General features: G+C 38.2%; 1 protein-coding gene across 4 annotated transcripts in view; it reads right to left on the reverse strand.

Moving 5' to 3' along the window:
• The window catches only part of USP53 (ubiquitin specific peptidase 53), a 42955-nt gene that overhangs the window by 22629 nt on the left and 7884 nt on the right, over positions 1-12442 (reverse strand). For 2 of the 4 annotated variants that reach the window (XM_068941722.1, XM_068941719.1), the window contains exons 2-4: positions 9686-10397; positions 7090-7182; positions 290-424 (exon numbers count right to left, since the gene is read on the reverse strand). In XM_068941722.1, coding sequence (XP_068797823.1) covers positions 290-424; positions 7090-7182; positions 9686-9829 — 372 coding nt within the window. In that variant the 5' untranslated portion in view covers positions 9830-10397. Of the gene's footprint in view, positions 1-289; positions 425-7089; positions 7183-8246; positions 8266-9685; positions 10398-12442 lie in introns of all 4 variants that reach the window. The other 2 variants (XM_068941723.1, XM_068941721.1) reach the window with 2 other exon arrangements.

Raw genomic sequence — 12442 nt, forward strand, 5'->3', positions numbered from 1 at the left:
CTATTAATAACCCATCATCCTCACTGACCTGCAGTGATGATGCTTCACACATCCCTCTGCCTGAGCTACAGATCTAGGGAGGAAACTATGGAGCAAATGTAAGATTACTCCATTCCATGTTATGAAACACTTCTCCATGCGTCTATATCCCCATAAAGCAATGCCAATAAGACCAGCAGTATTACATCACTTGCATCCCATCAGTGAGCCTGGAGCTACCAAAACAACGGCCCAGTTTGCCATTCTTTGCACAAAACTAACATAACTCTGCTTCACAAAGAATACTCACAAAGCACTCCGCTGCATCGTCCATGAATCCAAGCTGAAAACGCTGTTCATCCTTAAAACTTTCTGCCAGGGCATGTCTCATATTATCTGACGGGAGTGCTTTTTCTCGACTGTGTTGAAACTGTGAAAAAATTGCCTAGGAAGAAATATTACTTAGCTTCATCAGCCGCTTTGATGGACACTGTTGTTATAGTCAAATACAACTGTTCTTATGTAGCATGCCCAAACAGCAAATACATAAAATATGTATGAATATATGTCAGTTTCTCCCAAAGTTGCTCAAGTTCTGTGTGCTCTTATTTGTTCCATTATAAAGGTGTTACCAAACTGAACTTCAATCCAATAGGAAAAAAACATAGAAGTAGATAAAAATACAAGTGATAGACTTCAGCTCACAGAAGCAACACAAGCCATAGTTTGTAATTATGTAACTTTTAAAATCTAGCTACTGGAATAGTCACTCATGCATAAGTATCTTTACCTTACAGATAGTATGCACTACATAGAGCATTACGTTAAGTTAATGTGAGAGGTATTATACCTATCATTCATTAAATAATGCAACATTAATATTACTATTTCAAATTACTACTTCAAATTATTGAAATGATAGATATGCAAAAAAATTCCCATAAATTATATAGAGTGTTAAAAATGTTATTGATTCAGCTCTCTACTGAACCAGTACATGCAGTAAGACAAGAAAATAAGTCAATATCTGCAGCTCCAGAACATTAAAATAAATTGCATTTGATTCTTTTTCTTCATTTCTCAGAACAGACAGGCTACTACTCTTCATTTTGGCAGAGAGATATGTATCACAATCACAGAACAGTTGAAGTTGGAAGGGACCTCTGGAGATCATCTAGTCCAACCTCCCTGCTCAACCAGGGTCCTCTAGAGCACACTGCACAGGATCGTGTCCCGGCGGCTTTTGAATATCTCCAGTAAAGGAGACTCCACCACCTCTCTGGGCAACCTGCGCCAGTGCTCTGTCACCCTCACAGTCAAGAAGTTTTTCCTCCTATTCAGACAGGACTTCCCGTGTTAGCTGTTTGTGCCTGATGCCTCTTGTCCTGTTGCTGGGCACCACGGAGAAGAGACTGGCCTCATCCTCTCGACACCTTCCCTTCAGATACTTGTACACACTGATCAGATCACCTCTCAGTCTTCTCTTCTCCAGGCTAAACAGGCCCAGCTCTCGCAGACTTTTCTCACAGGAGAGGTGCTCCAGTCCCCTCATCAACTTGGTAGCCCTCCGCTGGACTCTCTCCAGTAGCTCCATGTCTCTCTTGGACTGGGGAGCCCAGAACCGGACACAGCACTCCAGGTGAGGCCTCCCCAGGGCTGAGGAGAGGGGCAGGATCACCTGCCTTGACCTGCTGGCAACACTCTTGACCTCCTGGCAACACTCTGCCTCATGCACCCCAGGATCCCATTGGCCTTCTTGGCCACAAGGGCACATTGCTGGCTCATGCTTAACTTGCTCACCAGGACTCCCAGGTCCTTCTCTGCAGAACTGCTTTCCAGCAGGTCAGTCCCCAACCTGGACTGGTGCCTGGGGTTATTCCTCCCCAGGGGCAGGACCCTGTGCTTGCCTTTGTTGACCTTCAGGAGGTTCCTCTCCGCCCAACTCTCCAGCCTGACCAAGGTCCCTCTGAATGGCAGCACAGTCTTCTGGTGTGTCAGCCACTCCCCCCAGTTCAGTATCATCAGCAAACTTGCTGAGGGTGCACTCTGTCCCTTCCTCCAGGTCATCGATGAATGCATTGAACAAGACTGGACCCAGGACTGACCCCTGGGGGACACCGCTAGCTACAGGCCTCCAACTAGACTCTGCGCCACTGACCACAACCCTCTGAGCTCTGCCATCTAGCCAGTCCTCAATCCACCTCACCATCCATTCATCCAACCCACACTTCCTGAGCTTACCTAGGAGGATGTGATGGGAGACAGTGTCAAAAGCCTTGCTGAAGTCCAGGGAGACAACATCCACTGCTCTCCCCTCCTCTACCCAGCCAGTCATTCCGTCAGAGAAGGCTATCAGATTGGTCAAGCATGATTTCCTCCCTTTGGTGAATCCATGCTGACTACTCCTGATCACCTTCTTGTCCTCCAGATGCTTAGCGAGGACCTCCAGGAGGAGCTGTTCCACCACCTTTGCAGGGATGGAGGGGAGGCTGACAGGCCTGTAGTTTCCTGGCTCCTGCTTCTTGCCCTTTCTGAAGGCTGGAGTGACACTGGCTTTCTTCCAGTCCTCAGGCACCTCTCCTGTTCTCCAGGACCTTTCCAAGATGATGGAGAGTGGCCTAGCGATAACATCCGCCAGCTCCCTCAGCACTCGCGGGTGCATCCCATCGGGGCCCATGGATTTGTGGATGTCAGGTTTGCACAAATGATCTCTAACCTGATCCTCCTCCACCAAGGCAGGGTCTTCCTTTCTCCAGACTTCCTCTCTTGTCCCCAGGGTCTGGGATTTCTGAGGACTGGCCTTAGCAGTAAAGACTGAAGCAAAGAAGGCATTCAGCAACTCTGCCTTCTCTGTAGCCTTCGTTACCATGGCACTCGCCCCATTCAGCAGCAGGCCCACATTTTCCCTAGTCTTCCTTTCACTATTGATGTATTTGAAGAACCCCTTCCTGTTGTCCTTGACATCCCTTGCCAGATTTAATTCTAAACGAGCCTTAGCCTTCCTTGTCGCATCCCTGCACACTCTGACAACGCCCCTGTATTCCTCCCAAGCGGCCTGTCCCCTTTTCCACATTCTGTACACTTCCTTCTTCTGTTGGAGTTTTGCCAGGAGTTCCTTGCTCCTCCATGCAGGTCTCCTGCCCGCTTTGCTGGATTTCTTACTCAGAGGGATGCACTGCTCTTGAGCCTGGAGGAGGTGATACTTGAATATTAACCAGCTTTCCTGTACCCCGCTTCCTTCTAGGGCCCTACCCCATGCGACTCCTCCAAGCAGGTCCCTGAAGAGGCCAAAGTTAGCTCTCCTGAAGTCCAGGGTTGCGATCCTACTTATTGCCCTGCTCCCTCCTCGTAGGATCCTGAACTCCACCACCTCATGGACGCTGCAGCCAAGGCTGCCCTCAACCTTCACATCTCCAACTAGACCTTCTAGTATGCAGGTGACCTCATTATTTAGCAAGTAAGAGAGGTCAGTTTTAACATGACTCAAAGTTCAAAGTTATTAAATGTATGAGAGAAAGTTTGAAGAGGTTAAAGGATGAATTCCATTTGTCAAGAATTTTCTGAAGTCACAAACGTTAGAGAAAAATGAAGAGAAATAAAGACAAAATAGCAAATAAAGAGGAGTCACGTAAAATGTAAAGAGGATACTCATTTTTTACATAGGCCTTATAAGTAATAAATTCTGTTGGACAGGGGAAACAAAGAAGCAACAGATATGCTAAGTTTCAGCACTAACAGAAAGTAGCGTTTTACCATGATGCATAGTGGTATAAGTGACTGTCGAATGTTTAAACTTCCTTCTCATGCCAAGAAGCCTAGACTACTGACAAAGTTACAGCCAGTATCTCAAGGTAAACATTCAAAACCCTAAATTTTTAACAGATCTAATAATACAAGTGAACTCTGCTTTGAAATATTTAATACATTTCATTCTGGCTGCTAGATCATTTTTTTGGTATGCTAAACAGCATTACATGTTCAGCTAAAAAAAAAAAAAAAGAAAAAGGAAATACAGACAGATAAGCAGAGTTATGCAGATACGTACACTCAGTTTAGCAACTTGCATCTCTCAAAGTCCCACTATAGTGGTATCCAGAGCAGAAAAGAACATGGTTAACTTGCAAAACAAAACCAAGACAGAGATAATGGGTTAAACAAAAGTCAAACAAGAAGTAGTGAATGTAACTTCAGTTTATATGGGAGGCCAAAAAAAAACTAGGAAACACGTGCATACTGCAAAAGAAGCTAAATTCCCTTGGGAAACGTTAAAAAACACACAACAGAAAATGCCCTCCTTTATTGGTGAACAAAAACAAATAAGTGAACAGAAACAAAGGGTTAATAAAGTCCAAAAGCACAAGAAAACCCACAAGTAACTGAAATGCATCCTCATCCAGGATGTACAGTGCAGGAAAAAATCAACATATCTCAGGTTCTGAACACAGAACAAACAGAATCATTGAACTAGCATCTCTAACAAGCCAAGAAAGCAAAACCAGTAGTATACATAATGACTAAAGGACAGATACTTCCAGATAAATTAACTGCAGTGTTTCTGGTTCAATACACAGGCTGCCAGTCATGCAGTTGTAATGTTTGCAACTACATTGCATAATCAATGGCCAGTTCATTTCTAGACAGTATGGAACATGCAGCAATACATTCCCAAGAACACTGTTAAGCAGCAGTACTAGAAAAGAAAAACCTGACAGTCAGGGCAACTCAAAATACCAGGTGAGCCATTTAGACCTACTGCAACAGGAAGATGCATCATGGGATGAATTCAATCCTCAAGAACAAATATTTGAAAGAATAAAGAAAATCACAAGTCCTAAATTACAGCAGCTTTATGAAGCAGCTAAAGCTAGTGTGTTGCTTTGGGAGGGGACTTGAAGTGATGCAAAACCTGATTTTGGAGTAGACCCCCGATAAGTACAGGAAGGAGGATAGCGTGTTAGAAAGGGTACAGCAAGAGGTATGTTTGGGTTGGAAATAAAAAATATGCAACTGGTGTGCATAAACGCATCACTGGAATGGAATGATTCGTTATTTCACCTTTCAAAAGGATCAACTGCAAGAAGCCATCAGCATACCTTCATGTTTCTGAACACCTTGAGGTTTCTACAGTATTTACGGCAATTTCATTTCACCAATATCATGAGCTATTAGACAGGAAAGTCACTAACAGGATGTAGCACAAGACATACAGTCCAACAACTGTCACCCTTCAATCCCTTTGTATTTCTGAAAGGCAGTTCCAATGCAGCACTGAACAAGACTGTGTATGACCACAACTTCACATGTAATACGGGTCGAATCAAAAGGAACAGGCCACAAAGGTTATTCTGCATTCTGATATCAGACACGTACATGAATATGCACACAAACAAGATAGCAAGAAACAAGAACTATCATCCCAAGATAGACACAAGATTACACCTGAAAACAGAGCTATGCCAGAGGTACAGTCCAGACTTTATGTACTAACAAGAACAAATGTCCAGCTGAGCACACAGAACACCACAAAGTGCATCAAGACACTGGTGAAGCAAAAAGCCCCAACAAGTTCTGCAGAGTCAAGAGCTTATAAAGAGGTTGAAATGAGAGCCTCAGGAAGTCAGATCGAATACATGTAGTTGTATCACAACCTGCTTTGTCATGTTAGCTCTTTGAAGTTAATAATTTTAACCAGATAAAAGAAAGAAAATGGTATGTTTAAAAGAAAAAGTACCAAAAACCCCACACTGTTTTGGAAAGAAATCCTCAGAGCTGCCACTTGTCTTTTATATCAATCCTTTCTTTTGCTGTCTCCCCTCTCCCCATACATCACCAGCACACTTTGTAGAAAACTCTTCTACATCTGTAAACATAATTATCACCAAATTATTTGCAGCACTCAACTTTCAGTCATCATCTGCTCCACCCTGAAGCAGCTGCGCTATGTTTCAGAACAGCTGAAAAAACTGCACACAGTACATAGATTATACACCTCCTGAAAGATTAAATAAATACCACTGCAAACAGTTCTTGCCTCAGAAAGCATACTCGGTAAAAAGTTTTGGTCTGTGAAACTCTGCAGATAGGGCAAATAAACTCTAACTGGCAACATCTGACAAGCATTTGGCTTTTCCTTGCCTACAGTGTAGCACAGTCAAAGAACACTTCATCAGTGAATTCCATTTCTATCTCCAGATGAGTGATTCTCAGTTTTGTACATGAATTTATCTACTACAGTATTTGACTATAATCTATAGCCCTGTATTGCAATTCCAGGAGTGGCTCTGTTGTCAGATTTCACTGAGAGCAGAAAGCGCATATTACTTAAAAATAACCCCACACATCTTTCTCACTGGGATTTTCATTACTTATACAGACATCTCATGTTTACATTTACCTACCCAGTAACTGCAGGCAGCCAAATAACAGTGCAGTAAAAAGCTAATAGAATTCAGCATGGGTTTACAGAACTCGGAAAGAGTTACAAAACTGTTTGAAGTGCAAGGTTTATGCACTAGTTAAGATATGCAGATTTGACACATTTTGAAACACTAAAGTGTTACCAGCTCTCTTTAATTTTCCAGTAGCTCTGGCTACCTTTCATTACTAACAAGCTGAACAGTTAAGTTCAGTATAGTTACCATCAGCTATTGAGTTAAAAAAAAAAAAAAAAAAAAAAAAAAAACACCAAACTATTGAGATCTGGATCAGTCAGAAACGTTGTTGTTATAAGAGAACTGCATTCAAACGCTATAGGAAAAAGCAAAAATATACATATGCAAAGAAAAGCAAAAAAAGTCTTTAAGAAGCCAGCTAGAAATTTTCAAATAGGTTACACCATCTTATTATGTACAAAAGTTTTAGGTTTAAATGATCAGATTGTAAAATTTGCACATCTTACAAACATAAGAAAATATTTCCAAGCATCTGTTACAAACATCCATAAATTTGAATATATTCTTTTACTACAAGAATTAGAGTCACTCAAACATAGGAATGATCAGGATATAAAAAGTATCAGTTTTCAGCAAAATTATTTTTTCTTCATTTTGTAGGTTGTATACAGGGACAAATACATGAAGACTTATCGGAAAATTATTATTCATTATTTACCTTTAAAGCACAAAATATGCAAGCATCTCCCTGACACACATGTCCAGTTAAACCTCTTAAACTCCGCCGAAATATGTCAAGTTGCCATAACACCTATAAAAATAAAGTTGCACAGAAAATAAGGACTCTGTTCTGAAAGTTCTCAAAGTTTAACACTGCAACAAACAGTAGATTTTCTTTTTTTTTAATATTTATTTTCACATAACACATACAATATGAGCACCATGATTTCTACAGGAATGACAGTCCTTTTCTATTAATCTGGCAAATTGTGGAGGCAGAAGTGGAAGGTTTGCATTCGCCACTCATATTAAATGTGGATCTCTCAATTTTTTTCAAAATACTGTGTTTTGGGTAGAAAAACTTGCAGTACTTTAAATGAAACAAGCAACAAGCTAAATTGCATGCAGGGGTTGTAATATTCTTTTTATGGAATTAAAACAGGAAGAAGGTTATAGATTCAACTTCATTTTTACCTCTCCCTCCCTCCTCTGCTTTCATTCAAATGAAAAAGACAAAGACATGGAAACTGAACTGCTAGATAAAATGTGAATAATACTACAGCTTAAACCCACGCTATACTCACGCTCTCTTACTTAGAAAGATTGTTGAACAATGTTTGCTTTTCACAAATCAAAATAATCCACTGCTGCTTTATCAATTTTGAGTTTCTACCTTTGTGTTAACTACCTTATACAAAGGTAATGTCAGTTTGGCTGCAGCATACTACTTCCAGTATCTGCCGTCTTAGGTACACATTCAGTGCAGTAGCACAAACAGTGGTCACATTAAAAAAAGAAAAAGAGAGAGAGAGAGAGAGACAGACACACCCCCAAAAAACCCCAAAAATCAGTTTTCAAAAGGCATAGTAATACAACAGCTGAAAATCCAGAAAAATAAAAGTCCTCTCTATAAATAAAAAAATTAAAAATCTATGAATATAAACGCTAAAATGAATTTGGATACATTAGAAAATGAATGTAAGAACCTCCGTTCTGAAGGTTAAACAGGGGAGAAAAGGAGAGAAAAGAAAGAAACACAAGGAGGAATTGCGACTGCCCTTTTACAAGGAGGAAGCCTATCAGCCACTATTTGATAAACAGCAGTAGGTTGTGAAGTAGTAGGATTGTCTAAAACTATAACTACAAATGACTTACAGTTTAATTTTAGGGCACCCTAAGGGAAAACAGAAACAGTAAAACTAAAACAGAATATAGGTCATGCTGTTCCCATTCAATGTAAAACAGCATATTCATTCTACTGAATCCACCATTTGTTTTTGCTTTAAACATCATATATATACATCATATACACACATACACACCCCCAGTGTAACTGTATCTATATCTATACTTAAATCTATTTTCAAGACTTACAGTTTTAGAAAGTCTATGCCTCTATTACACCTTCTGCCAGTTTGGCAAATAATTCTGTACAATTCTCAATCAAGTCCAAAAAAAGCATTACAACACAATATATTGTTCTGCACCTTCCCCTCCCCCCTCCATCCTAGAATTCTTAAAATATTTGAAAATGTACCTTTTAGGTTAAAAACATCTGTACTATAAATTAAACTGCAGCTAACATTCTGACCCACAGACAAAACTGGAAAGGTTAGCAATTCTGTGTCACAGAATTAATTAGATCCCCGTATTCCCTGTCATAAGCAAGGCTTGTAAAAGCTCAATTTTTTTGTGCTAACATCATTGTACTATTAAAACACACTTCAGAGATCTAAACAGGCAACCTTTTTTCCAATTACAGTCCATGTAAAAAAATAAACACTGTGTAAGCAGATGCATGTTCAGGAAGTTGCTCTGTAAGACACATGCATTTAAACAGTAAAAGGAATCCTAACTCATATATCTCCGGTATCAAGTGTATTTCATATTCTGCTCATTCTATAAACTTTCCTGAGAATGGAATACAGTCTTTCAGGTACATCTGCATCTTCTGATATACCCAAAAAACACAGATTTGTGTGCTAATTCTAAGAAAATAATATTTTAATAAAAATCATATGCTATTGAGTATAAGTAGTAGTACTGCCTGCCCTGCTTTAAAAAGCATCTTATAAACTTTGCCAAGTAATAAAAATATTTATGTTTGACAGAAACTTTAGCTTTAAAATTCAAACAATAAGTTTTAAGGTCCTAAAAGCAAGCTTTCAAAGAGGAAAGTTTTCTTGCTATTGTTGATTCACGCAAGCAAAACAAAATGCTTTTTTAAATATGTCACCCTTTGCAGAACTGTATATATTCAACATTCACAATCAATTATTTAAAATCAAATGCCAAATAAAATTACTTCCACACAGTCTTCTTGTTTCTACAACAGCCATCTTTTGCTCAGGAAAGCCATTTTCAACTAAGCATGCTATACTGTCTCATTTAGCATCATTAAGCAGCTTAATGAACTGAGAACCAAATTCAAATTATTGAGAAGCATGCTGTATTCTTCTGCAGAATGCAGCTACTGCAAGACAAATGATAAAAAGGGAGCATTTCCAAGTGAACACTTTCCTTACTATGACTATCTAGACTGCTACAAAACCAGAACTGTTTAATAACTCAAATGTAAAAGAGTGTTTTCTTACCTGAACAGCACTATTAAGAAAGCAGCTGTTTTGTCCTGGTTCATTTAGTAAGCCTTTTGTGGGGGCCAGGGACAATATACTTCCAGGCTGATAAACTTTTCCAAGGTTACCTCCAGGTTTTCTTAAGAATTTCACCCATGCCATTATTTTTTAGATTATTATAATTGCACTATTTACACTTAAATATTTAAGGATATGATGGGTGCAAGGCAAAGGAGGAGGTCCTAAGAGAATTGCTCTGAAGTCATGGCATTCCATTCAACTCTGTCACAGTAACCATTTCAGGGGTTTACGTCAATATTCCACGGGCAGCTGATGGCCATCTATCAGAAAGAGCTTGTCAATTAAAATAAAGTCACCAAAGTTTTTAACTCTGGGACTAAAAACAGGGGAAAAAAACAAAAAAAAAAAAAGGTGTCCAACTAAGCTTAAAATATCTTAAGAGCTAAAGTTATTAGAATAAAAGCTCTTTTTAAGAAAGGTCTACAGTAACTGTCTTCTCTTTCGACATATATTAGTAAGGTATTACTACAAATCATGGGCTGTATTATGTCACGAGTTCAGATATATCACAAAAACAGAAAAATCTTGACAGGCATTATAATCCTGTTCTCTCATCTCCTTCTGTCTTCTTTTTCCTTTTAACTATGGCCCATGAAACATACTCCAGTTTAGAAGACTCCATGTTTTATTTCATTCTTTTCCAGTGAATCTATAATAGGGGAAAAAAAAAACAGAAAATATAAGTATAGCATTTTCCAAAATGTTAAAGACCTTCTAAATCAGAGAACATGTTAAAAAAAAAAAAAAAAAAAGCAATAAGCAAGGAAGAGGAGAAGTAACAATTTCCACTTAAAAGCTGTTCTTAAGGCAGAAAAAAATTGATTATTTTATCTGTCATAATCAAGTATAATTATATTCCAACTTATTATACATCTACAGAAGTCCACAACTTACTTTAAAGGTTAAATTATGCTAAAAATATGCAACACCTTGGAAAAAGACCACAGATGTGGTCTTTTTACAGACGTGTTATTTTAACTTCACATCTCAAAATCTTATTAAAAAAAAGTACCAATAAATTAACACTTAAAAACTTAAGGTGGTTTTGATTTCAGTCCCAAGAAATCATATGAACTGATACATATTTCCAGGTTTTAAAATTAAGACACTAGGATTGGATTCTCAGTTAGTACTGAGTTCTCAAAACTCATCATTACTACCTAGTAAACACTATATATATATATATGTATATATGTATGTATATATATATATATATATATATATATATATATACACACACCTCATTAATCTTGTTGTATTATTAAAGCATTGGGAAAAAAACACAGCTAATAACAGAGCAAGAACATTCTGATAGCTATACTAATTCACCGACTGTCTCAATAACTGATTCTGAGACATTCAAATTCCAATGAAAGTCGTTGCTTAAGGTACATATTTAAGGTTAAATGATTCATCACCCAGAACACCATTACAGGCACCCATAGTGCCCATACTATGATCTCAGAATGGTGGATTATTCAGTCACTTCAGCATTATCACATCATCCTCGTAAACATTTAAAATGATAGCACAAAACAGAATAAACTTAAATAAACCGATGTAATTAAGGTTGCATATCTGAGGAAGGGGAAAAAAAGTGGGCCTCTCACGTTACAACCAAGATATTGCCTTAGAATTTAGGAGCATATGAGATACTAAAGATATATTAATATACTGCAAAATTTGCAGTCTTTTCACTACAATTTCTTCCGCTGTGCATGCCTGTTGAGATTGGCAATCAGCATTAAAAAACAATTATCTTTTGCAGTTGGAATGCTATATAAATCGGAAGGTAACTTTGCCCAGCTCAGAACACTCAACGACACATTCACGTCAAACAATTCAACAGCTCTCAAATATTGTACTGGGACATCACAGAATCAAAATATATGGCTTTCAAAACTATCTGCAAGAAGTCTTGCACCACTAAAACCATCCTTTTTAATTAAAAGAAACATTGATACTTACTTGGTTAGGTTCCAGTTAATTCATTTTTCTTAATACAAAAGTCTCTTTTGCCCAGTGCATAACCAGTTTTGTTTTTTACTGATGTTACTGTATCTCACCCGTAAGTAATTTGATTTAATAATACCGGAAATAGTAAGTGCAATTTGTGTCAGCACTGAGCAAAGAGTCTAAAATTTGACTGAAAACTGACCCTGACAGTCTCAATAACCAAATATCATCTGATAATTTCATTTTATGTTCACATCAATAAACCCTGGAGGGAGGAAGATGCAGTGGGTAATTGTAAAGGCATATTAATTTTGGGCCTTAGAACCTTGAATTAATTAAAAATAAGTATAAGTTTTAAATTGTATTTCTACAGAAGAGACAAAGTTAGTGCTCCACAGCATAAAAGCTATTCTTTTACAAAGGAGCAAACTCTAAGAAAACGAGGACAGAGGTGAAGGTAATAGTAAACAAAGATTAACACAGAAATGATTCTCTGAAGTTGGCATGCAGAGGTGATAACACATATTCACAAAGAAACCAATGATAAAAACATATCTTTTAAGGAATGTTTTCATAACAAAGTTTCATTACAGTATACAAATTGAAAATAGCGACACACTACAGTAAACACAGATAAAGGGGAACTCAGGAAAAAAAAATCTGATATCACACACACACAAAAATATATACACACACATACAGGGAGCTAGTATCAAAAAAGTCTAGTAATGTGAAGTA

Source organism: Struthio camelus, chromosome 4, assembly GCF_040807025.1.
Source record: "Struthio camelus isolate bStrCam1 chromosome 4, bStrCam1.hap1, whole genome shotgun sequence".
NCBI classification, from domain to species: Eukaryota; Metazoa; Chordata; class Aves; order Struthioniformes; family Struthionidae; genus Struthio; species Struthio camelus.